Source organism: Microcaecilia unicolor, chromosome 8 (assembly GCF_901765095.1).
Source record: "Microcaecilia unicolor chromosome 8, aMicUni1.1, whole genome shotgun sequence".
Taxonomy (NCBI): Eukaryota; Metazoa; Chordata; class Amphibia; order Gymnophiona; family Siphonopidae; genus Microcaecilia; species Microcaecilia unicolor.
This window is the reverse complement of record NC_044038.1, coordinates 29354125-29381297: the sequence shown is the minus strand read 5'-3', so window position 1 is coordinate 29381297 and position 27173 is coordinate 29354125. Positions and strand designations below refer to the sequence as shown.

General features: G+C 43.8%; 1 protein-coding gene across 2 annotated transcripts in view; it reads right to left on the bottom strand.

The window, feature by feature from the left end:
* Window positions 1–283: 283 nt before the first annotated feature.
* The window catches only part of LOC115475516 (protein maph-9-like), a 42492-nt gene continuing 15602 nt past the window's right edge, over window positions 284–27173 (bottom strand). Inside the window, exons 3-4 of one of the 2 annotated variants that reach the window (XM_030211284.1) lie at window positions 18457–18547; window positions 284–403 (exon numbers count right to left, since the gene is read on the bottom strand). In XM_030211284.1, coding sequence (XP_030067144.1) covers window positions 366–403; window positions 18457–18547 — 129 coding nt within the window. In that variant the 3' untranslated portion in view covers window positions 284–365. Of the gene's footprint in view, window positions 404–16035; window positions 17494–18456; window positions 18548–27173 lie in introns of those variants that run through there. The other variant, XM_030211283.1, reaches the window with a different exon arrangement.

Below are 27173 nucleotides of genomic sequence, written 5' to 3'. Positions count from 1 at the left end.
GTTCCATAAATTACATATAATTTTGGAACCTACATGAACGTTGAGGAAAGCAGAGTCTGAACTTTAACAGACTCTTTCCTGTAACTTTTTACAGGCACTAAGCTTAATTAAATTTTATAGACCTAGACATATTTTTGTCTATGTAGAACGTTTTATTGGCTCCAGTCTGGAAGCCAAGGCCTGCTCCTCTCTGCTGCTTCAGGTTCTGGGCTTTGTCAAACTCCGTTTGCAGGTGCAGATGTAACTTTTGCTCCCCTATCTTGTCTAAAGCCATGTTCACTTTTTCCTTTCCCACCGATGCTGGCTGATTGGACTTCTTAAATCCACCCATAAGTTTAAAAAATTTCATCTGCTGGTCAGAATTTTCAAATGAAGCTGTACTCCACTGCCCAAATTTTGTAACCTGTAAAAAGAAAAAAAGGTGTTGGCAATTTTTACGAAAGCACAGTTTGATCAAAACCATATTTTCTTAGTCCTTTGTGAATGGTAGCTGAACAGGATTCTAACGTATTTCATGTTCAGTAAGAGGTTCTGTCAATTTTTGGGTATTTGGGACTCTGCTAGGTATCTGTGACCCAGAGTAGCCCCTAAAGGAAACAGGATATAGAACTAGATACACCCTTGGTCTGACCCAGTAGGGCAACTCTTCTGTTCTCCTATATAGTTTTTGTCAGTTTCTTAGGATATACAATGCTTGGGTCAAGCACCAGCATCCAATACCAGCTGATTTGTTCTTTGTACAAATGCTCTCATACCATTTTCACTGATCTGACTTGTGTAAAAGGCCATCAAATACTAAACATTCCCTCTTGCATCTCAAACTCCCACTTGACAGAACAGTGATATCTGCCCCTAATCCTCAGTTTAATTTATAACTCAGCTATTTTCCAAGGAGTCCTAACTGAAAAATAACACAACATCAAAACTGTAAAACAGTATTGTAATCTTGCCAAATTGTAAACCACTGTGAACCGAAACTTGTTTTTGGAAAACAGAGGGATACAAGAAAGCATAAACAAATAAAATAAAAGTATAAAAATAACATAAAATAAAAGCATAGAAACAGCTTGTAAGCTAAAAACATTGGCAGATCAGACAAAATCATGTCCTCCTAAACCATAGCAAGCATAAATTAAGGCAGAAATGTAAAAAAAAAGTTATAGATTTGTTTTCTAAAGATTGGATGGCAGAGGCGGGCTGGTGGTTGGGAGGCGGGGTTAGTGCTGGGCAGACTTATACAGTCTGTGCCCTGAAAAAGACAGATACAAATCAAGGGGCTGGTGGTTGGGAGGCGGGGCTAGTGCTGGGCAGACTTATATGGTCTGTGCCCTGAAAATGAAGATACAAATCAAGGGGCTGGTGGTTGGGAGGCGGGGCTAGTGCTGGGCAGACTTATACGGTCTGTGCCCTGAAAAAGACAGATACAAATCAAGGTAAGGTATACACAAATAGTAGCACATATGAGTTATCTTGTTGGGCAGACTCCATGGACCGTGTAGGTCTTTTTCTGCTGTCATCTACTATGTTACTATGTAAAGGACAATCAGTGAAGCAGCTAATTTTTGTGGTGAGAGAGTGTCATAGCACAGTGTTCACAAAGGGCCCATTTCTGAGTGCAAGAGTATTTAGAGACGAAACAGGACAAGTTAATACTGTATCATTAGCCAAATGGAAAGATCTCCTGGCTTGTACGGTTAATTTACTTTGAAATATTTTGGACCTGCTCCAGAAACAGCTCTGTACACTGGCGAGAGAACTTTAAAAGGAATTCTGAAAGCTAATGGCAGCCTATGAAGTTTTTCAAGAGCTGGGGTGAACCACTCATGAAATTTCAAGTCCAGCATAATTTAATTTGAGCTACCACTGCATTTTGTACAAACTGCAGTGACACAAACGGCTTCTCTATTCTACTATAAAGAGCACTGCAATAATCCAGGCATCAAGAGTCAAAACTTGCACAACCATTATTAAATGCTTTGTTGGCAGAAGAGGGCAAATCAGTTGCAGTCGCCAAACTGAAGACTTTTACAAGATGGTGAATACAATTAATTCCTATAACTCAAACTCATCCACATTAGCTAGCCCCATCAAAACTGGTGGTGGTAAGAGCTGGGAAGGGGGGACTGGGGTTAACTGAATGGTTAATGAAGGTGGGTGACATATGCTTTGATAAGTTGGCCCAATGAGCTAAATAATGAAAAAGGGGAAGGAGGGAGGATGTGAGCCCACAAACACTGCAGAGATAAGGTTGCCCACATGCATCCATGTTGTTATTGTTAGCTTGCATGTTGACTTACTATTTATGGATTCTGTGCCCTGACCTGGAAGCCTATGGAAAAAGCTGCATACATGGCTTCTAATGCAAACTTTCCATAAAAAATTACCACCAAGATGCAGTAATCGATGAACATGCAAATTACTGCATTAAAATTGCAGCAGAAATATGCAGCTCATTGGAAAAGGTCTTCCTTCCAGTCAGTGTGTCAGCAGTGATTGGCTCATGCGCTGACCCCATCCCCCCAATTAAAAAAAAAGACATTCCCTGGTGTTTAGCACCTCCCAGGGGGACCTTGTAGAGGCAGGAGTGATGCCCACTTGCCTCTGTGCCACTATCTTGGAAAAAGTGGAAGCAACTGACTCCCATGTAGTGCGTTCTGGGATGCACTGAACAAAGCCAATCTGCCACATTCCCTTATTTGGCAGTTTGACCCCTCTCAGTGTGTCCCAGGATACACCAAGCAGGGTGAGGCACTGGCATTTTCCAACTTAGATTGTGAGCCCTCCTGGGACAGAGAAATATCAATCGTACCTGAATGTAACTCACCTTGAGCTACTACTGAAAAAGGTGTGAGCAAAATCTAAATAAATAAATATGTGAGAATCTACATGGAATGTTGCTAGTGGAGGAGTAGCCTAGTGGTTAGTGCAGTGGAACATGGAATGTTGCTACTATTTGAGATTCTACATGGAATGTTGCTACTATTTGAGATTCTGTTGCTACTATTTGAGATTCTACATGGAATGTTAATGTTGCTAATCCACTAGCAACATTCCATATAGAAGCCTGCCCTTGCAGATCAGCAACGCAGCCTTCTGTTTCTGTGAGTCTGACGTCCTGCACGTACGTGCAGGACGTCAGACTCACAGAAACAGAAGGCTGCGTGGCCACATTGCTGATCTGCAAGGGCAAGCTTCTACATAGAATGTTGCTAGTGGAGGAGTGGCCTAGTGGTTAGAGCATCGGTCTTGTAATCCAGAGGTGGCCAGTTCAAATCCTGCTGCTGCTCCTTGTGATCTTGGGCAAGTCACTTAACCCTCCATTGCCTCAGGTGCAAACTTAGATTGTGAGCCCTCCTGGGACAGGGAAATATCCAGTGTACCTGAATGTAACTCACCTTGAGCTACTACTGAAAAAGGTGTGAGCAAAATCTAAATAAATAAAATAAGACAATGGCATAGAGACTTCTTCATGGTACACCCTAGGGGTAGGGGTGTGCCACTAGAGACATGAGGGTTTTTTTTAGAAGGGGGGAGGGAGTTGGGGCTGCTAGACTACCAGGGATATTTTAGGGGGGGGGATCCAGAAGGGAGGAAAATCAGAGGATCAGGGCCATCTCTAGGGGAGGAGGTGTGGTCTTATTTAATTTCTGCTGTGGATGCAGAAGGTGAGCTAGTGATCTAACCCTTGTACACCACCTCAGATCTGATGGTAATTTTCTCGGGTTGTGCTCCTTTTAAAACTTCTCGGCATTGGGGTGGACTAGCTAATAACCTGCTGTATTACATGGGATTGAGGGTCAGCTGGGGGTGGAATGAGTGGAATGTTTTGGCTGTAATTATGTGTTGATATTCTCTATTAAAGGAAACAGGCTAGTTGTTTAAGGGATGCCAGCACGTATGGGAAAGGCACCTTTAGCCTGTGCAGGTCTGGGGGAGTTATTCTCTGTTATGGGAAACAGGCTAGTTGTTTAAGGGATGCCAGCTTGTGCAAGTCTGGGAAAGGCACCTTCAGCCTATGCAGGTCTGGGGGAGTTATGAGCTAGCTCATCTTCACACGCACCGGTGTTTGTTTCACACTATAAAAGAGGGGGGAGCACGGGACTTTCTTTAGAAGCTTGCCTGAACATAGGGTCGCCTTGTTCAGTGAAGGGTATTTCCCTGCAATCTCTTGAGGAGAGCCAGTGCTTCCCTGGTGGTCTTCCCAGATGCTGACTGAATTGCGGGTGCTGTAAGTATCTTGGTGTATGTGTTCACATATGTATCACCAATAAAAGCGATATACCGCATATTGTGTCTGGTGGCTTTTGTGTTGTCATAAGCACAGCGCCCCCTAGTGTTACACCTGCTTAACATGTAATATACTGTGTGCCAGTGTCTACCATGCAGCCTAACTCCTGTGCTGAACCTGTTTCTGCATCGTTTGAATGCTAACATTTGTGTACACTTGTCGTCAACTGCCTGCAGTATTCTGCATCAGCCCCCTACCCTGGTTCCTAATATAACATTAATAGCTTAGGGTTTCTATGGAAAGGATGTGGGGAACCAGCAGTAAGGGGCTGAACAGTATATGGAAATTATGTATATGATTAAATAATAAAGATGAACCACCCCCCTCTCAAAAAAAAACACAAACTCTTCAGACTTATATGAGGATTCAAAATAAGCTTATTAGTCAACATCCACCTCTGAACAATCTGAAGACAAATTAAAAGCTAAGATCATTTTAGTTGCTTCTTCTAGACCACAGATCATATGAATATCTGCTACATAAAGCACAATGGGAGTAATTCTATAACTCGGCGCCCAATGCTGCAAGCTGAGACCCTGTTCTCAAACAGCATTTGGATGCCCCGATTCCATTATAGAATAGTACAGAAACTTGCTCTTGAGGCATCTAAAATCTAGGCACCTGCATTTACACCAGTCATAACCCTAATGTAACTGGGGAGGCCAGGACACGTGTTATTTACAGTATTCTGTAGTGGCAGGCACTGCCCATGTGAAACCCTCCTTGCATTATGCACTATCCTGCTTATAATTGAACGAGAAAAACGCCCAAGTTCCGACCTAAATCGGGAGATGGACGTTTATCTCGCAAAAACGAATAACGCAGTATAATTGAAAGCCGAACTTGGATGTTTTCAACTGCACTCCATCGCGGAAGCGTACAAAGTTGACGGGGGCGTGTTGGAGGCGTGGTGAAGGCGGGACTGGGGCATGGTTATCACCCGAACAGAGATGGGCGCCTTTCGCCGATAATGGAAAAAAGTATGCGTTTGTAGCTAGAATTTAGGACACTTTTCCTGGACCCTGTTTTTTCACGAATAAGGCCCCAAAAAGTGCCCTAAATGACCAGATTACCCCCAGAGGGAATCAGGGATGACCTCCCCTGACTCCCCCAGTGGTGACTAAGCCCCTCCCACCACAAAAAAATGATGTTTCACAACTTTTTATTTTCACCATCAAATGTCATACCCACCTCCCTGGCAGCAGTATGCAGGTCCCTGGAGCAGTTGTTAGGGGGTGCAGTGGACTTCAGGCAGGTGGACCCAGGCCCATCCCCCCCCCCCACCTGTTACAATTGTGCTGCTTAATGCTTATTAGTCGTCCAACCCCCCCAAACCCACTGTACCCACATGTAGGTGCCCCCCTTCACCCCTTAGGGCTATAGTAATGGTGTAGACTTGTGGGCAGTGGGTTTTGAGGGGGATTTGGGGGGCTCAACACCCAAGGGAAGGGTGCTATGCACCTGGGAGCTCTTTTACCTTTTTTTTTGATTTTGTAAAAGTGCCCCCTAGGGTGCCCGGTTGGTGTCCTGGCATGTGAGGGGGACCAGTGCACTATGAATCCTGGCCCCTCCCACGAACAAATGCCTTGGATTTATTCGTTTTTGAGCTGGGCGCTTTCATTTTCCATTATCGCTGAAAAATAAAAACGCCCAGCTCACAAATTGTCGAAAATACGGTTCGGTCCGCCCCTTCACGGACCCATTCTCGGAGATAAACGCCCATGGAGATAGACGTTTTCGTTCGATTATGCCCCTCTATGTCACTTACAAGCGTCCTTACTGAATGATACTTACCTGCAAAAGTGCAGGTATTCTGGACATTCATGCGCACAACTGGTGCTTAATTTTGGATGCCCAGTTCTAGAATTACCCTTAATGTGCAACTTTCTTTAAATTAGTCACCTTATTTTCTAACTCCTCTTACTCTCTTCCCTATCTAAATGTTCCATCTTTGCTTATACCCTTTACTATCAATTAAAATGTTCTATTATGTATTGTGTTCACATTGTAAGTAGTATACTATGCCATACTTTGTATTATTTGAATATTTTACTGCTGTAATTGCCTATTGCTCATGTTTGATCTATTCTTACTGTACACCGCCTTGAGTGAATTCCTTCAAAAAGGTGGTAAATAAATCCTCATAAATTATGAAATAGCACCTCATCTAACAGAAAATTCTGTTCATCCTACATTAAAGCAGATTTTGTAGACCTCTGTCATCCATCCCCTTTATCATTTTGGTCACTCTTCTTTGAACCTTTTCTAATTCTGTATATTTTTTGAGATACAGTGACCAGAATTGCACACAATACTAAAGGTGAGGTCACACCATGGAGCAATACAGAGGCATTTATTTATTTATTTATTACATTTGTATCCCACATTTTCCCACCTTTTTGCAGGCTCAATGTGGCTTACATAATACCGTTAGGCGATCGCCAGTTCTGGTATGAACAAAGTACAAAATACAGAGTGATGTTATAGTAGGGTAGAGTTCATGTGTGACAAAAACATTTGGGGATCGTAAAGAGGAGGAGGAAATTTGTGGGTGGATCTTCAGGAGCTTAGCCGAGATTGGGTGGCAGAGCCAGTGGTGGGAGGCGGGGCTGGTGGTTGGGAGGCAGGGATAGTGCTGGGCAGACTTATACGGTCTGTGCCAGGGCTGGTGGTTGGGAGGCGGGGAAAATGCTGGGCAGACTTATATGGTCTGTGCCAGAGCTGGTGGTGGGAGGCGGGGATAGTGCTGGGCAGACTTATACGGTCTGTGCCAGGGCTGGTGGTTGAGAGGCGGGGAAAATGCTGGGCAGACTTATATGGTCTGTGCCAGAGCTGGTGGTGGGAGGCGGGGCTGGTGGTTGGGAGGCGGGGATAGTGCTGGCCAGACTTGTACGGTCTGTGCCCTGAAGACGACAGGTACAAATCAAGGTAGGGTATACACAAAAAGTAGCACATATGAGTTTATCTTGTTGGGCAGACTGGATGGACCGTGCAGGTCTTTTTCTGCCGTCATCTACTATGTTACTATGAAGAGTGCAGAATTCATAAAACCCAAGAAACCAGTCCAAGATAAATACATAGGAGGAGGGTACAATTATAAAACAAATTTCTCCTAACTTTAACATCCTATCCATTGTGCATGATGTTGCACAGAAAGGGACAGGTCCCTTTGGCAGTGCCCTGCTGGCAAAGCTCCAACCCTGGTGCAAAGTTTAAATGTCCAAGCAATTTGTATTTGAGAAGATGAGCAGCAAGGCGGTGGACTGAGTGCAGTGAATATGAAGTAGTAAGGGGATGGTCAAGAGAAAACTATGGGAGTAATATCCAACTGGTGAGTCAGCATCGTTTACAATGCTGACCGCCACCGCGTCAGTACTGCCCTATGTCTGGGTATTGGCAATAAACGTGTATATGTGAATAGACAGCACTTAACCGAGTAAGTGCAGATATTCAGTCCTTAGCCAGTGAAGTTAAATGGCAAACACAGGATTGCTATTTATACAGGCCTCTTTGGCCGGTTAAGTACTGACTCCACCCCCCCAGACCACCGACACAATAGCTGGTTTCGGCTTTAGTGGTTTAGTGGTTGGCAGCACTATCCCCCGGATTCTATACAGGGCAACCAAAATTGTGTGGGCAAATCTAGTCGTATTCTGGATTTGTGTGTGCAATTGAATATCTTCACCTAGGCACGGTTTACAGAATATGCCTAGGTGGAGATATTTTTGGCGCCAATTTTTCAGGCACCATATGCAGAATCTAGTCTTATCTGGGCAAATGCCATTGAATATTCCCTCAGGGCCCACTCAGTACCAGTTAACTGGGCAAGAGCCTCTCTTACCCGGTTAACTGGCCTAGAATATCAACCCCCTATGATAGCGACAATCTCTGACTCCAGAAATCTCTTTTGTACTTTGTCTCTTCCCCGTTAAGGATAGGATAGTCTTATCCTTTCACTATCTTTAGTGTACACACACAAAGCTGCTTAACTGGCCCTGATGTAATTCTTGATAGTACGTCAAGGAAAAACTGATATAAAAAAAGATGTATAGCAGAGACTAGGGGGAAGGAGGAGCTTCTTTTTGTCAATGCAATTATGTTTTATTCTTTCCTTTCATAACAACAGACAGTTAAAATAAGCTGGTTGATGTCATGAATAATAAATAGGTCTTCACTAAAGTAAGCCACTTTCATAAAATATAAAGTTATTGTTATCTCTGAAATTATGCAAATGTGACTGATAAGTAAAAACAGATGCATATCACCAAGGTCATATCATTATGATGTTCTTTTTGCTAGACCGGCAGCCAGAACATGGCTCTGTTTCAACATAAAACATCACTTCATTCTTTGTGTCAAAGATTAATTTATTACTCATCCAACTCGATTAGAAAATAACAGTCCTGGCTCTCTGTAAAAGCTGCATTGTAAACTCAGCATTCATATACTGTAGAAACAGGTGTGAAAGTGTGTCTGGCAGGAAGTTCCTCAGGGACAAAGTCATCAAGGATTCTTCACATTGGTGTAATGTGGGAGAAAATCTTTAATGAAAAGGGCTCTTAGGCCCAGATGCATTAAAGACATTGGTAATTCCCGTTCCCTACCGATTCCATAGCAAATCGGTAGGGAACGGGAATGCATCAACGATAGGGAATGCAAATGAGCTACTCGTTGTAGCTCACTTGCATTCTCTAGTCCTTCGGTACCTGAGTCGGAGAATCGGGATGTCCCTTTAGATTAGGCTCCTCTTCCTGGTCTCTTCAGCCAATCAAAGCGGGCTTAGCTGGCTGTTGTCAGCGAAACGCGCTCTGATTGGCTGAGGAGACCAGGAAGAGGAGCCTAATCTAAAGGGACGTCCCGATTCTCCGGCAACCAGGAAAATAGAAAAATTTTGCTGTGGAGGGGTAAGTGGCGCGGCAAAGACTCTCAATAGAAGGGGGAAAAAAAACACGAGCGCCGGCAGAACAAAAAACTGCGAAAAAAAAGACGTCTCTCACAAGCGCAGGGAGAGTATGTCCTTAAAGGACGCCCCTCACATGCGCTCCCTGCTTTTTTTTTTTCTTTTTTACCTTTTTTGGGGGCCCTTTTCCTTTCCGATTCCCTCACAGGAGCCCTAACAAGAGGTCAGACATCTCGTTAGGGTTCCTACGGTAAGGGAATCGGAAAAACGGTAGTGCATCTGATTGTAATGGGCTGCAACGGTACTGCAGCTCATTATAATAGCTTTTCAATCATTTGCAATCCGTTTTCGTTGCCTGCTACCGTGGCAGGGAAAATGCCCTTAGTGCATGCCCGGGGTGAACTACTTGCGTTTTAAACTGGCTGGAACCAGTTTAAAACGCAAGTTGTGGGCTCGTTAGGTTTTGTGCATCTGGGCCTTAGTCAAGCTAATTAAGTAATAGGTCAGTGGAGGAGTGGCCTAGTGGTTAGGGTGGTGGACTTTGGTTCCTGAGGAACTGAGTTCAATTCCCGGCACAGGCAGCTCCTTGTGACTCTGGGCAAGTCACTTAACCCTCCATTGCCTGCCGCATTGAGCCTGCCATGAGTGGGAAAGCGCAGGGTACAAATGTAACAAAAATAAAATAGATACTATTGGAGGTTCTACATGGAATGTTGCTATTCCACTAGCAACATTCCTGCGCAGGCTTCTGTTTCTGTGAGTCTGACGTCCTGCATGTACGTGCAGGACGTCAGACTCACAGAAGCAGAAGCCTGCGCGGCCACATTGGTGACCTGCAAGGGCCGACTTCTACATGGAATGTTGGAATAGCAACATTCCATGTAGAATCTCAAATAGTAGCAACAGTGGAGGAGTGGCCTAGTGGTTAGGGTGGTGGACTCTGGTCCTGGGGAACTAGTTCGATTCCCGGCACAGGCAGCTCCTTGTGACTCTGGGCAAGTCACTTAATCCTCCACTGCCTGCCGCACTGAGCCTGCCATGAGTGGGAAAGCGCGGGGTACAAATGTAACAAAATAAAATAAAATGTTAACAACCTATCCAAGTCAGTATATTTGCACTGCTGCACTAAACTGGATGATACTCGAGGACAAAAACGTTACTCCTCAACATACAAAGCGCATGAAATATTCAGCAACAAAAAAAAAGCTCTTGGGTCAGAAACAAGGACAACATTTTGTTATCTCAAAAGTATTTTAAGTAAATCCTGAGGTGTAATTTCTAAGTATCATATTATATTGATTTCAATTTCATTACCAGTTACTGGTGATTTTGTCACAACTACCGTGCATGTCTATCTACATTACATATTCTCTTTGTTTCACGGATGTTTCGTATCGGCACAGATGCGGAAATAATTATAGCTCTTCAAACCCTGCTATTAATTTTTTTTTTTACATTAACTGCTGGCAATTACTACACACCCAGCTTTCTCTGCAGCGTCTCTTTATAATGCTTCCACGGTAATTAGTCCTTGTTCCTCTATACACTAATAACCCCTGATAGATTGCTATCAAAAGAGCAGGATTTCTTGCCAGAATGCCGGTCTGTAAAATGACTTGAGAGCCTATTAGTAATTGATGCCTTCAAAGCATACCTTAACAATAACATTGGTTTAATTTTCTGCTCAGTTTACTTAAGCTCTTATTTTTTAAAAATTTTTTGTGTTTCTTTGATGTCTAAACAATTGTGGATTTAATGAGTTAATGTGTTGCGTATGATCCTGTTAGCAGACATTCAGGAGGAAATTGATTCTCACTGCCAGTAGCTCTGGGAAACAGGGCTGGATTTGTGTACTGTGGCCCTCGAGCAGTAACATTTACTAGATTAAGGGGCATGTTTACTAAGCAGCCTCCTGGAACGGGTTACTTGCCACCTCTGGGAATGCACAGATCATATCACAGCTCGGTGCTGTGTTTCACAAACGAGGTCCCCGACCCACCCCAGCCGGTCTGGTTTTACAGGATATACACGATGAATACTCATGTGAGAGATTGACAGCCACTCCATGCAAATCTCTCTCATCAATGTTCACTGTGTATATCCTGAAAACCTGACCGGCCGGGGAGCATCAAGGACCATGTTTGGGAAGCACTGCTCAAAGTCCCCACAAGCAAGCTGCGAGATCCACAATTGTATCCTCCCACTCGCCAAGCCTCCTACCTGAAAAGGGAACCTTAAGCAGCTCCACATCCAGTGTGTGTCAACCTCCTTTTGAAACTCTGGAATAGATCAGAGGTTCAACAATAATCTGCAAAGCTATGCAAGACCTGAACATTTAAGGGTCTGTCTACATTGTCCAAGCATGCGTGTTCATTTGCTGAGAACATGTACAGTGGTCATTGGGAATACATGTCTTTCTGCATCTTCCCTGTAACCTCAAGTATTTATGGGTGTTGTAAGGTCAATGCTACCACTCATCGCTTCCTCTGTTGCTCTCTTTGTTCTCCACTCATGACCACAGGGCCCGCAATGTGACCTCTGCAGGAAACGTAAGTAGGAGTTAAGCGTGGCCAAATAGTTTAGGCTCCAATTGATGCTGGCCAATGTGAAAATAATGTGCACAGGGAGGCGTGGAGGGGCATAATCGAAAGGGGCGCCCAAGTTTTCCTGAGGATGTCCTTGCAGGACGTCCCGGTGAAGGGACGGGGAAACTCGAATTATCGAAACAAGATGGGCATCCATCTTTCGTTTCGATAATACGGTCGGGGACACCCAAATCGCGAAATTTAGGTCGACCTTAGAGATGTTCGTTCCCGATTTTTGGCGATAATGGAAACAGAGGACGCCCATCTCAGAAACAACCAAATCCAAGCCATTTGGTCGTGGGAGGAGCCAGCATTCGTAGTGCACTGGTCCCCCTCAGGAGAACTATTTCATCTAGAACACAAATATCCATTTAAGTAGTCACCACTTCACTCTTATCTATGTTTTTATCACATCTATATTTCTTACTATCTTTATTTTATATAAAGCCTCCTTCTGATTCATAAATGTTCTGTTATTTGCATAGTAAGAAATATAGAACAGATGTGATAAAAACATAGATAAGAGTGAAGTGGTGACTACTTAAATGGATATTTGTGTTCTAGATGAAATAGTTCTGAGGACACGAGAAAATTGCGAAACCCAGCTAGTGTCGAGAACTAAGTGGGAATGATGGAAAACTACGAATGAATGGGAAGATATAGAGGAGTCACAACTGTACACATATCGTGACTCTGGAAGGACACCATGTCATAGCCGATAAAGAAGAAGAAACCTGCCATAAGTTAAGTACAGCACTTTATTTAAAGGCAAATAAAAGAAAAATAAGAAGAGTGAACAAAAGAAAATGTTCATGTGAGTCAAAGAGATGGTAGGCAGGGAGGGCTACAATGCAATGATGTTGGGATAAATGTATTACCAAGAGCAATTTCCACCAGAGTAATACGTAAGCACTGAGCACTGTTAATTGAAATTCTAATTTTTTTTATTTATTTATAACATTTAATGTTAAATCACATTATAAGAGTGAAATTCACAGCAGAAGAAAAAAAGTAAAAAAATAACGGTTTCTGATAGAACAGGTATAATAATACAGGAGAAACCAGGAAGAAGAGGTATCCCAGAAGACAGATTAGTGAGTTAAAATTTAATGCCAAGAAGTGTAGAGTGATGTACTTGGGGTGCAGAAACCCGAGAGATATCGAATAGGAGGGGAGAGATTAGTAAGCTCTACTCAGAAAAGAGACCTTGGGGTGTTGGTGTCTGAGGATCTAAAGGTAAAGAAACAATGCGACAAGGCGATGGCGTAGAGAGGGGCATAATCAGCAGAAGAAAGGAGGTATTGATGCCCCTCTACAAGTCGTTGGTGAGGTCCCACTTGGAGTACTGTGTTCAGTTTTGGAGGCCGTATCTTGCTAAAGATGTAAAAAGACTAGAAGCGGTGCAAAGAAACGCTACAAAAATGGTATTGGATTTGCGTTGCAAACCGTATGAGGAAGGACTTGCTGACCTGAACATGTATACCTTAGAGGAAAGGAGAAACAGTGGTGACATGATACAGACCTTCAAATATTTGAAAGGTATTAATCCGCAAATGAACCTTTTTCGAAGACGGGAAGGCGGTAGAACTAGAGGACATGAATTGAGGTTGAAGGGGGGCAGACTCAGGACTAATGTCAGGAAGTATTTTTTCATGGAGAGGGTGGTGGGTGTGTGAAATGCCCTCCCATGGGAGGTGTTGGAGATGAAAACGGTAATGGAATTCAAACATGCGTGGGATAAACATAAAGGAATCCTGTTTAGAAGGAATGGTTCCGCGGAATCTTAGCGGAGATTGGGTGACGATGCCGGTAATTGGGAAACAAAATGGGAGCTGGGCAGACTTCTACGATCTATGCCCTGATTGTGACTGTCCTTCAATGTCAAAGTGTACAGCAACTCCCCTTTGTTGAAGGAGAGAAGGGACACTCCATTACACCTTGATAATGATGTCTGTGATGTTTGTGACCAGAGAAAGGTAATCTAGCATACCATGTATGACAGGGTGGCCTCATTCCATTGAGAACACTGGCCTGGGTACCTGTCTACTATGGCTGATAGGCTCCCCTTGTGTCACCTCGCCAACATAACAGGGTTTTAAGTAGAGTACAAAGAGGACACTCTTGACTTATTGAGGACAGTGTTTTATATTTCACTAGTTTGACTAGCAGGCTGACCGTTGCATGTCAGTAGGGAGTGGGGACAGGTAGGCTCAGACACTGTACCTCATACCATAGTCTACACGCTCCTTTAGGTCCAGGAATGTGTTTGAATCAACTTTGCGAACCTGTGGACCGTGAATATAGAAGATAGGTTCCCCTTCTTGCACACCTGTAACCCTCTATCTCTCACCTGCGCCATACTTAATTGCTAGATCTTTTTCACATATTCACATATAATGTACAGATCATCTTCACCCTATCCTGGGGAAAATCCAGTTAGTCTGCACGTGAGCATATTAAGAATTCATCACTTCAATGTTTATGTCATGCCTCCTAGGCATACAAATGACACTCATAGCTGTTCATGTAGCCAACACTGACAAACCCAACTGCCTGGTTCTCCCCTAGCCAGGCTACAGATCCTGTGTGTTGGTAGAATATCATGTTGCATTTCCAGATTCCACTGAAAGTTGTACATTGCTGACTCTTCCCACTTGAGTAACATTTCCATGATTGACACAGAGGAAGGATGGAAATCTCTGATGGATGAGACAAACCACTGGAAGTAGCCCTATGTGAAGGGTACAAAGGGGGAATTGAAACTCCCTGCAGCCTTTGTCAACCAACAGAATGTAAGATGTGCATTGCAATTTAATGAACGTTGTTTCGATAATGTTACGCATGATTCTATCTATTTCAATGTGGACCCATAGCAGACATGTGAGAGTATGGAACAACCATGTTCGCAATGTGAAGAAAGAGAGAGAGAGCATGTTTACAGTTCAGTCATACACACTGTGTGCCTTCATTAGTTATTAGCTAGGAATCACAATAGCAGTATTCTAGGGCTTTCCTGTCCATAAGTGGTGAGTGAAACATTTGCTTAACAGTCATTTGGTGGTTGTCTTTTACCTCTTTGATGTGAGCAATAGTAGCTGGAGTACCACACTGGTCAAAGGGGAGCCACTTTGGTCAGCACATTATAATGGCATATTCGATAGGTAGTTCCTTAGTATGGTTACCTACACTGAATGTAAAGTTAAGGTTAATGATTATTACGCATAGTTTGCTTCTGCTGTTTAACATCAATATCTGATGTCTTATCCAAACCTCTATCAATGCCCATCCAAGGATACAATGTATACAGTAGAGGATATCGAAAAGTACAGTATGTTACAGCAAGTTGTAACGGGTAAGTCTCATATGTGCTCAACGGCTGGTGTCACTTCACTCCCTCGGTGAACCTCTTGCCGTGTACATATTATAATCATCGACTTTTACCCCCAACCTACCAATACTTAAATTTTTCACTCTTTATTCTTAACATTATATACAAGTTAAGGCAATGTGTTATATAAAAGTTAAGGCAATGTGTTACTTATCTTGTCTTATTTTCAAACAGGTGTGCTCACAAACCCCGACAGGTAGCCTGTTTCGCAATACTTGCTTTGTCAAGGGGGAGCCCTTCACCACATGTTTAATCGTAACACCTCTGCTTTTCTTAACAGTGACACCAGCCGTTGAGCACATATGAGACTTACCCGTTACAACTTGCTGTAACATACTGTACTTTTCGATATCCTCTACTGTATACATTGTTTTGAGTTTATATTTTAGTAGAGAAATGCCCTTAAATTTTGATAGTATACCATCCAAGGATACAGCAGCAACACTTCCCATACAGAGGAACACTGACTTTCCCCAGCAAAGGGGGTGAGGAGGGGTTTGAACAGGCTAGAGACCCTGGCCTGCACACACAACTAGGCATGCACATTTACGGAGACACTGATAGAATACTCATCAGGTGTATTTGTGGACCATGCACAAGGCCCATGTGTTTGGCATATTACTACTTCTACTACTACTTAGCATTTCTATAGCGCTACTAGGCGTACGCAGCGCTGTACACTTGAACATGAAGAGACAGTCCATGCTCGACAGAGCTTACAATCTAATTAGGACAGACAAAATAGGACAAATAAGAGATAAGGGAATTACTATGGTGAGGATGATGAAATAAGGGTACTGAACAAGTAAGGGTTCGGAGTTAAAAGCAACATCAAAAAGGTGGGCTTTTAGCCTAGATTTGAAGACGGCCAGAGATGGAGCTTGACGTACCGGCTCAGGAAGTCTATTCCAGGCATATGGTGCAGCAAGATAAAAGGAACGGTAAGTGGGCATAACAGAAGGCCTACTGGATGTCTATGTAGGCTTCAGTGTGGAGATTTAATCTTTATGGATTTAGCAACATCTGTTAGCAGTGCTGAAGTCTGGGTTTTACCAGTAAAGCCTAGCAGTTCAGTTTTACTGCTTGATTTTTTTTTTGTCCTGTAATATGTCCACTTCACACCTAAACTAGTGCTTTGTGGATGTGTTCAGGTTGTTCATAGACTCCCCCGTCTGGCACAGATTTGGCCATACAGCTGGGTTCTGGGTCTTGTGTGAACCCTCACTCAAGGATAAGTAGTGCTTGTGGTTTTGGCTTTCCCACATTGTCCAGAGTACACGATACATCATGTGTAATATTAGGGAACAACTGTGAGGGTATATATAGGCAGTGCACCTTTTGTGGTGTATTTTGGAAGCAGACTTTGGAACACTCCCTAACTTTGGTATGAGACTGGGCCACAGTGGAGAGGGTAGAAGTCAATGTTTACATACTTTGCTGTGTATGATGACTGTTACAGCTACCCATGAATTTCCCCAAGCCAGCCAACATGTATGTAGATAACAAACAACCCATACCCGATTCTTCATAACATTTGACATCTTTTTATAAATTTTTAAAACATGTAAAAAATGTAAGTATTTACAAGGGAAGGAAAGGGGAAGGGAAGAGGGAGATGGTGGTGGGATAGAACAGCCCACCCCCTCCCCCCCAGAGGAGCTGGACCACCCTGTAAGTCTTTGGGGCAAGGACCATCAGACATCTTCAGGCCTGATGATTCCTGCCCGCACCTGGCCCGTTGTCAGGTTGGTCACTGTCAGGGCCAGGTTTGACAATGAGCCCTGCACAGTGGCCAACCTGCCACCAGGGTCCAAAAGATGGTGCCTCACCTCCAACACTCCCTGACGCAATAGCAGCATCTCCTGCCACATCAGCTGCATCTCCTTCCACAGGTCATCCAGTGTGACCTGTTCAGGGCCATGTGGAGGTGGTACAGCACGACGACGTGACCCTGAAGAGGCCTGATGGTCATGCCTGTGGGGGTGAGATTGCTGCTGTTGCAGCCAGGGATGGAGGGACCTCTCTCTTGCAGGGTGGTGCTGCTTCTCAGAGGGGGGCTGAGTGGGATGAACAGGGGATGCAGGTAGGGAATAATCAGGAGAATAACGAAGAGGAAAGATGTGGGCAGGAGATAGTGGGGACAATAGGGCAGGTGAGGTGGGGGTGTGAAGATCATTCACAATAGGGGTTGAGAAATGGGTTTTGGCAGCCTCCATGGAGGTGGAGCTGGTAGTGGTGGAGGTTGGTGTCTCTGGGGCCTGCTCCTCTTGCTCCTGCTCCCCTTCCTTGGCGACCATCTCCGCCTCCTCCTCCCCTTCCTGGGCCACTCGACCTGCATAACAAAAGAGCAGTGCATTGGCAAATGATGCAATGTTCTTTATAGAATCTACAATGGCTGTGACAGTAACAAGGGTCTGGAGCAATGAATGACCCTAGTGGTAGTGGGTGCATGGCCCTCATGAGATGTTGTCAATGACCCTGTTGTATGATGTATGACATGAATATAATTCCTCCAGCAAGGAGCTGAGTGAGCCTGTACCAACTGACACTCAAGGTACCTCTCCTTCCAACCCCCCCCCCCCCCCCCCCCCCCCCCACTTTCTCATCTTTCCTCTTCTGAGTTCAAAGCTTTTTCTTCTCATTACATACCATCTCTTCTTCATGGTCCTTCCCCGTCCCACAGGTACCCTGTTTGCAGCACTACCTCTCTTTGGAGACACCTTCTCTGCCTTCTTTCCCACATCATATTTCTCCCCTCTTGCCCCTCCCCACCCCATGCCTTTTTCAACTAAGCTTCTGTTGTCTGCTGTGATCCTGCCTTGTGCTCTGAGCTGCTGACCCTAACCTTGGTGCTACAAAGGGCTGCTTTGGAAGAAGCTAGGAGATACAGGGGTCACCTGTCTATATAGTCAATGCTGACATAACAAAGTCATGTCTGTAGCACAGGCCACATTGAATCACTCTACCGTTGCCTACTAGGAAACCTTTGAGCTGACCTGTTCTACACCCTTATAATTTGGTTCCAGAGTAGCCGCCTAATGACCTTCTCCCATGCACACCTCCCTCCACCCCATTTGTGTTGTCACTCTGGTGCCATACTCATCACAGCCCCATAGTCTTATTTAAGCCTCCTTTGTAAGGTGGACATTTACTAGCATATTCACCCACTACACAGGCTGGTGCTGAATAGGCAGTCATATCAATAACAGCACAAGGAAGGGTTGTGGGCTATGGGGGAGGCCTGCATCTTGTTTATTGGGACAAATTAAGCATGCCACATTATTCCTGGCCTCACCTTCCAATGCCTGCAACTCCTGCCAAGCCTCCTGGAGCAGGTGAGGCTTTTTGCGGTGGATCTTGCGCCCCGTTTTCTTTATGTTTTCGAGCTGCCAATATAAAAACACATACTGTAGTACACTACATCCCTCAAACATGTGTCTCATTTTCCTCATCACCTCCGGTCTTTCAGCGGTGTTATTTAATCTTTTTCTTTTACCTTTACGTATATTGTTGAGTTGTTTGGGGGTGCAATACAAGTTGTATGCTGATGACACAGTTTGTACTGCCCGAGAACTCTTTTGAAGATACTATTGTTAAATTGAGATTTTACCTTTCAAAAATATTGCAGTGGGTGGAGGGAAATTGTTTGAAATAGAACATTTCAAAAACTCAGATTCTTTTCCTCTCTGGTACGAAAGGGGTAAATTGTCCTAAGATTTTTAACATTAATTCTGCTAATATCCCTATTGTCCATCAGATCAGAAATTTGAGGGTACACTTGACACTACATTATCTATGAAAAACCAGGTTGCAAACATAATAGCAAAGGTATTTTATAAAATAAGAATTGTACGGCGTATTAGAACACTGGTTTCTGTGGAAAACCTTTGCAAAATTGTTCAGTCTGTAGTTTGTCCACTGTCAGATTACTGTAATGGTTTCCTAATTGGGATTACCGGTAACATGCTGAAGGCGCTGCAAGTAGCTCAGAACGCTATAGACCGAGTGACTATAAGGGGCTCTAATTATGATCATCTTACTCCAATTTTGAAATCGCTGCATTGGCTCCCTGTAAAATTTCACATTGAATTTAAAATTTTATTGCTAGTTTTCAAAATATTGAACGGTAATATTTCACCAACTCTTAGTGCCACTCTAACATGTTATCAACCTACTCGCTCTCTGAGATCATCTCAGAAACAGCTACTTGACGTGCCTTCATCAGGTTTATTTAGAAGAATGCAGATCAAGTCTCTACGAGGAGAGATTTGACGACCTGAACATGTATACCTTGGAGGAAAGGAGAAACAGGGGTGACACAATACAGACATTCAAATATTAGAAAGGCATTAATCCACAAACGAACCTTTTCCAGAGATGGAAAGGTGGTAGAACAAGAGGAGATGAATTGAGGCTGAAGGGGGGCAGACTCAGGAGTAATGTCAGGAAGTATTTTTTTCACGGAGATAAGTGGAGGTGGTGGAGATGAAAACAGTAATGGAATTCAAACATGCGTGGGATAAACACAAAGGAATCCTGTTTAGAAGGAATGGATCTATGGAATCTTAGCGGAGATTGCGTGGCAATGCCAGTATTTGGAGAATAAAAATGTTGCAGGGCGGACTTCTACAGTCTGTGCCCTGATCGTGACTGAATAGATATGGAGGGGCTGGAGTGTAAATTTTAAGGGGATTTGATGTTAACTTCAGAACTTTTAGTACAAGAACAGTGTTGGGCAGACTTCTACGGTCTGTGCCCTGAGAACGGCAATTACAAATCAAACTTGGGTATAAAGTATCACACACCATGTAAAATGAGTTTATCCTGTTGGGCAGACCGGATGGATCTGCCGTCATTTACTATGTTACTATCCATTTTCTACATCAAAGGTCCGAAATTATGGAATGCTTTGCCTATGGACCAGTTTAAAAAAGCACTGAAAACTCATTCAAATCTTCAGGCTTTTGGCTCCTCTGATGTATAAATTATTTTAAGATCATGTAAATTTTAATCTGCTGTATGTTTGAATTGTAAAGTTTTTTTGTATAGTTTGTTGTGTAAAGAAATAATTTTTATTGCTTTGGTTTTTTATATTTTGTATGTGATTTGTTCCCCGCTTAGACTTTTAAAGATATAGCGGCTTATAAAGTTTTATTATTATTACCTAATTATTCCCGTCATTACGGAAAGATCTGTAATTTATCATCATTCTCTATAAAATAGACAAACCATACATACGTTCTATGTGACAGTTGGCTGCTCAACATATATATACACAGTAGTAGACAGCTGTCAGCTAACACCTCCAGCCAAGCATAGGTATGTGCTGTGCATAGTGGATGCAATCATGACTTCCACACCAGTGGTCTTTACCCAACACAAGCATAGTGGTACAGTGCTGTGTGGCGGTAGGGGGCTACTCATGATCTTTGCACAGTTGCTAGGTTATGTGCATACCAACAGTTGATGCAAAAAAACAAAAGAAACCAGTCTTTGCAAAAAAACAACAGTGAGCAAAATAGCGAAAATGACCAACAAAAATGAAAAAAAGAAAATAAAAAAATAAAAAAATATAATAAAGACAACACTTCTAACGTAAAAACTTAAAAATATTTATTAACCATAAAAAGTGATACAATAATAGGTAGAACAGGACTCGACATAGCTGTGTTTCGGCCGTACAGGCCTGCGTCAGGAGTCTTCTCACCATATAGAGTCTCTTTCTCTATTTATACATCGGATGATTTTTGTATTGGTATGGTGAAAGTCTTATAAGTGAACTGTGTTTGAAACGTCTGTGTGAACAACTCTCCGGTTGTCTCTTACGGGATCTTGTGGCGCTAAAATTTACTCAAATCAGTATAGATTGGAGGTGCTCAAATAAGCGTCTCGCATCTATGGAACCACCAGCCCACTTCAAGATAGATGTCTGCATATGTATGGTGTTACAAGCTGAGCCCTAAGCTAGATTTAACTGTCATAGGATTGGCCCACCGTAGGGAGTTGCAACCTCACGAGATCTATGATCCTAGGATGTGTATCAGAACAGCAATACAATAATTGTGGAATGGCAGTGTTGTTGGAGGAAATACAGCACAGTACCACTGATATTCTGAGTATAGGATAACGTGTGGACTGACACTGTCCCCAGTAAGCTGCAGGTAACCTCGACAAGTGTAGGGTTGCATATATGACACAGCTGTAGGAGATAGAGGACCACATCAGAATGACATTCCACCCCCGTTGGCTGATGCCACACTGGACAAAATGTGTCCCTGAAGTGCAGAAAGGGCCACATGATGGCAACTATCCCACCCAGTGTGTGGTGTGTGATGTGCGAGACTCGGCAGGCCCTTGTGTCATGTTCTGCACAACATGAGCCTACTGTATGGTAAAAAGGCCCAACTACAGAAGACACTTTTACATCCCACAGTGCTTTTCCCAGCAGCACATGGCATTACCACATTCAGATATGTATTTGGTTGAACAAACTGAGGCGGGTCTTGGAGATCACAGTTGCTATGGCCACCTGACAGGGGTAGAACAGCCACAGTACTGATCACTAAGCAGGGAGGGAAACATACTGGAAGCCCCGCTGCCCTTCCCACATCATTGATATACTGCAATAAGGGCTTCTGCCACTAATGGGCACTCACAAATGTGTAAATAGCCACACTGGTAGTCACAATAGCCACATACAGCCATTTGCATGCCATGCAACAGTGTAGACATTTATCCAAGCAACAGGCAGTCTGTAGACTGCCTTATGCACAAAACATATGTATATTGTTTCTACCATCTAGTGTTCATAAGGAAAGCTGATGGCAACCTATAATTTGAATGATGTCCTATGTGATATCTGTGCACAACATAACAATAGTGCAGGGACAGTGCAGGGGTTATAATAGCCCCATGAGTAAAAGTAAAAACATGCACTGAGCTGGCTGTTTGTGTCCAAACCTGGTGAAGTGAGCAGACACCTGTGCGCCGTGTGCTGTACCAACGTGTGAAAGCTGTTATGTGTAAAGTAACGCTCACTATTCCAAAGTGACCCTTCAATTATACACATCCGCAATAGTGAAGAGCTGTGGCGCAAGCGAGGGTTACGGCTCAAATGGCCATGTTGTGTGAACAACGAGAATGGTGTGAGAAAGACTTGCTCGCATTTTCTGACGATTGATGGCAGTGATTTGAGAAGTGTTGTGGATGTACTTACCTGATGGGCCTACCTGACTGGTGGCAGCCTAGGTTAGACCATTAACACGTTTCAGATGTCAGGGAGCGCGAAGGTGCAGGCATTATGCTCCCAATGTGGGTATACCACATGGAAGAGTTCCAACTGTCCACTGTGTAGAAACGCCACACAATACACCCAGACCACGATGTGAGCTACCTTCTCCACTGGCACATCATTTCTATTCACTCTCGCTTCTGTGGCTGATGTGAGCCCTGCAGCTATTTCTATGCGGTAGCCGATGCATTTTTACCCACTGGATGGACACGTATTAGGAAAGGGCGGCGGGGCCATTGGATAGGGTGGAATGGGCAAAGCTACAGTACCGACAGGTACAGATGTGCGCCGTGCAATATGCCAGATGTTGCCGCATGTCATTTACCGTGTGAGGAGGTGTGGCCAGTGCTCATCAGCCAGCATGCGCCTATCATCACACAATGCCCGATAGAGAGCACAGTAGGACCTGACCCTTTAATGTCTACGGATTGTGTGGTGGGACAAACACAGTACTAAACACAAAGTAATGCATACGTTGTGCACAGGTATCGCTGACAGCACCGATACATCATGCGTTTTTGTCGTGCAGTGAGGTTCCCGTTTACTGATGTGTGTAAAAGGTAGGTTTTACTGTTTTTTAAAGCAATGTCTGTGCAGCATGTGATTCAGTTACCGTGTGGACATTTGGGGGGGGGGGGGGTGAGCAGTAGTTACCACCACCCATTGATGTGACGGTAGGTAAGGTGTCCCACGCTAAGCTGCCAGTAACCAGTGCAGGAAAAGGCTGCTGCGGTAGTCTTGCGGTACTCATGTTAAAGGGAGCTGCGTATGCCTTGTAGTGCTATAGAAATGTTAGTAGTAGTAGGGAGTGGTAAGGCTGCTTTTGGTTTACTGCTGTTTTGTAAAAGGGACCACAAGCAGGGAGAAAGAGGTGTTCTGCAGTAGTCCGAATGTATAGGATTGCCACACGCCTACGGCAGGTTTACCCGTTGGTGGTTAAACAGTGATTGACACCAGTACAGATCCCCTTTTACCACATCTCCATAAAAGGAACCCTGGGTGACGCACACAGAGCATTCACTCCCATCTCACATCATTCCCAGCACACCAGTTCCTGTACAACAATATTTGTCAACATTAATACGTGTTGATTATTTTGAAACGCGTTAATGCACTGTTTAATACGCCAATGTCAATAACGCTGCCATCAACGCATTTACAGCACTTCCGCCCCAACGCACTATTGTCAACACGCATTGTTGTTGCCGCCATTAAATCGTGTCAAACGCACTAACTACAAACGTGCTATTTTTCTTAACGCTGCTTAGTAAACATGCCCCTAAGCAGGATGTAGAGTTTAGGCTTAATAGTTTTCCATGTTGGTGAAAGAGTACTGTATGCATACAATGCTGCATTACATACAAACATATTTGTTTATTAGATGATTTATGTGGAGGTGCATTTTCAAAAGGGACATCCAAGTTGCGATTTGGACGTCCTTGCAGAAAGGCGAAATCTAGGGGTGGGGAAATCGTATTTTCAAAACAAAATTGACGTCCATCTTTCGTTGAGACGTCCAAATCCTTAAATTTCGCTGTCCCTAGACATGGACATTTCTGATTTTATGCGATTTTCGAAACCAAAGACGTCCATGTCAAAAACGACCAAATGCAAGCCATTTGGTCGTGGGAGAAGCCAGCATTTGTAGTGCACCGGTCCCCCTGCCATGCCAGGACACCAACCGGGCACCCTAGGGGGCACTGCAGTGGACTTCATAAAATGCTCCCAGGTACATAGCTCTCTTACCTTGTGTGCTGAGCCCCCCAAAACCCACTACCCCCAACTGTACACCACTACCATAGCCCTTACGGGTGAAGAGGGGCACCTAGATGTGAGTACAGAGGATTTGTGGTGGATGATAAGTAGTAGTAGTAGTTTTGGACGGCTCGCTGTTTCCTCCACAAACGTAACAGGTAGGGGAGGGGATGGGCCTGGGTCTGCCTGCCTGAAGTGAACTGCAGTACCCACTAAAACTGCTCCAGGGACCTGCATGCGCTGTCATGGACTTTAATATGACATCTGAGGCTGGCACGATATATTTTTAAAGATGTTTTTCGGGGTTGGGAGGGAGTTAGTGACCACTGGGGGAGTAACGGGAGGTCATCCCCGATTCCCTCTGGTGGTCATCTGGGGCACCTTTTTGTGCCTTAGTCATACGAAAAACAGGTCCGGGTGAAAACGTCCAAGTGTTCGTCAAGGACGTCCTTGGTTTTTTTTCGATTATGGGTCAAGGATGTCCAAGTGTTAGGCACGCCCAAGTTCCGCCTTGGCTAAGCCTCTGACACGCCCCCTTGAACGTTGGCCGTTCTTGCAACGGAGTGCAGTTGGAGACGTCCTAAATCAGGGTTTGAATATGCCGATTTGGACGTCCCTGATAGAAGGATGTCCACCTTCCAATTTATGTTGAAAGATGGATGTCCTTCTCTTTTGAAAATGAGCCCAATAATCACCTTTTTGTGGTACAAAGCAGTTTATGTATTGCATTCAAGCACTTTTTCTGTCCCTAGTAGGCTAAAATCTAAGGAGCCCTTTTACAAAGAGGCGGTAGGGCCACCTTTTGGCACTTTATATCATTTTATGAATTTTGATGCACAGTAAATGGTGGCACGGCAAAAACATAACAGAAAATCAAAGGAGTTTTGAGTCCGATGATAGTAACAGGATACCAGTTCAAGTTATTGCTGGTTGTACCCTAAAGTGTTTTCCTAAGGGTTTCTGAGGTCTCTTTCTCCTTAAAACAAATAAGTCTTCGTAATCGTGGAGCTTGATATGAACTGGTGTGTTTGTTGATATTTGGAAAAAATATTAGCCAGAGAAAATTCACCATAGGTCGCCAGAGGTAGCAGTTCATCTTAGTTATTTTCCAACAGACAAAATGGCTGGATGACAATAGTACAATTTTCACAATGCCATTACTGACAGCTCTCTACCTTTCACGGTGCAAGATGGCTTTCTCCCTCTATTGAATCATTTTCATTCACATCTGTGCTCCTTGCACATTTGAGGGGGGAAAAAAACCCCTTATTTTTAACAGGACAAAGTAAAAGAGATGCCTTCGTCTTATATTAAGTTTGTTAGCAAAGGGTGGTCTTCCAACATAGTATAGTAACATAGTAGATGACGGCAGAAAAAGACCTGCACGGTCCATCCAGTCTGCCCAACAAGATAACTCATATTTGCTGCTTTTTGTGTATACCCTACTTTGATTTGTACCTGTGCTCTTCAGGGCACAGACTGTATAAGTCTGCCCCGCAACAGAGGAAGTATTAACAATTCTGTTGCACTTGCCTATATCCCTGGCAGTTTAATATGGCTCTCTCTGAGCTCTCATATTAATAAAAGAAAATAAAGCACAGGGCAGCCCTTTTCTCTTGATTCTTCTAGTTGAGTGCTTTAAAACACCATTTACTACTGCACCACACGTCTTAGGCAAGTATTGCTTAAGGCCAGCTGACTTGATTTATCAAGCATGTGGAATGTGGTCAGCTCTGCATCATTAACTTCCTAGATTATAAAGAACAGAATTACTGACAAATCAGGACAGCCGGTATACGTCTCGGTGTGGAACAGAATGCTCACGGTCACTAGAAAGCACATCTAGTTACATTCTGTAATAATGCAGAGGGGACGAGTAGTCATATCCAAATGTACCAAGGTGGAGGAAACAAAGATAGCCATATTTCCACTATATCAGGGCGTGCCCTCTTTAAGGGGTAAGACAAATGCTGTGTCTCAGTTAATACCATGCAATACTGGAACCAAGACTAAATATGCTGTGATATAAATTAGGCCACCAACCTTATAAGAAATAATAAAGCTTCTTTTCATTTTCCTAAAAGAGTGCCCTCAGTATAAAACCACTATTCAAGGCAATACATTTCTTTGCCAAGTGGAATAGCACTTTCTTTCATCGGGCCACTCTTAAATTTTTATGTGTGCTGTAGGCCAATAATATAGTGGTTAAACCAGTGTTGTTTTTCTAGCGAAAAAGGTGCCGGTACTCAAATACTAGGCCACCCTTCAGGAGTGGGGTAATCACTGAGGGACCCACCCCATAATAGCCAGGCCCCCTACAACCAGTCATAGAATCTATGACAAGACAGAATAGGTGTGTAGAGCCTGAACTCTTTCATTAAAACTTGGGTTCCATGGGTCAATTTTAGCAGACAATGGAAAAGGTGCCGGTACTCAGTACCCCCAAGTACCCCCTCAAAAAAAGCCCTGGGTTAAACTAATAAATAACTCAAAACGTGAACTTATCTCTTAACGTTCTTGCGTAGTGCACTGTGTTTCTCAGTTTATCACTTCACTCTCGTCGGCCCTTTCTCTGACCGAATCTGGCTTCCCCTGAACGCGCCCGACTCCGCGGGTTTCAGCACCTCTTTCATCAGGGACTTGGGTTAAAGCCGAACAGAAACTCAATGTGAAGTCTTCATTTCCTTTTTGAGCAATATGTCTCAGTTAATGACAGGAATTAAAGCTCAGCACCTTTGCTTTCTCTGTATGAGCTTGTGGATGTTCTGCCACAGGCCTCCCGAGATTCAACTGATTTGTTCTAAAGCATGGTCTTACATCTGCAATCAGAGTAGAGCCCTGGATGACACACTGGGCATACTGAAAAGTGCCGGCCAGGCTGCCATCAGGGGCGGCTCTCACGCACTCTGCTAATTCAGAAAGCGATGCATGTTCAAGAACACAGCCTACCTTTCACCAGTTTTCCT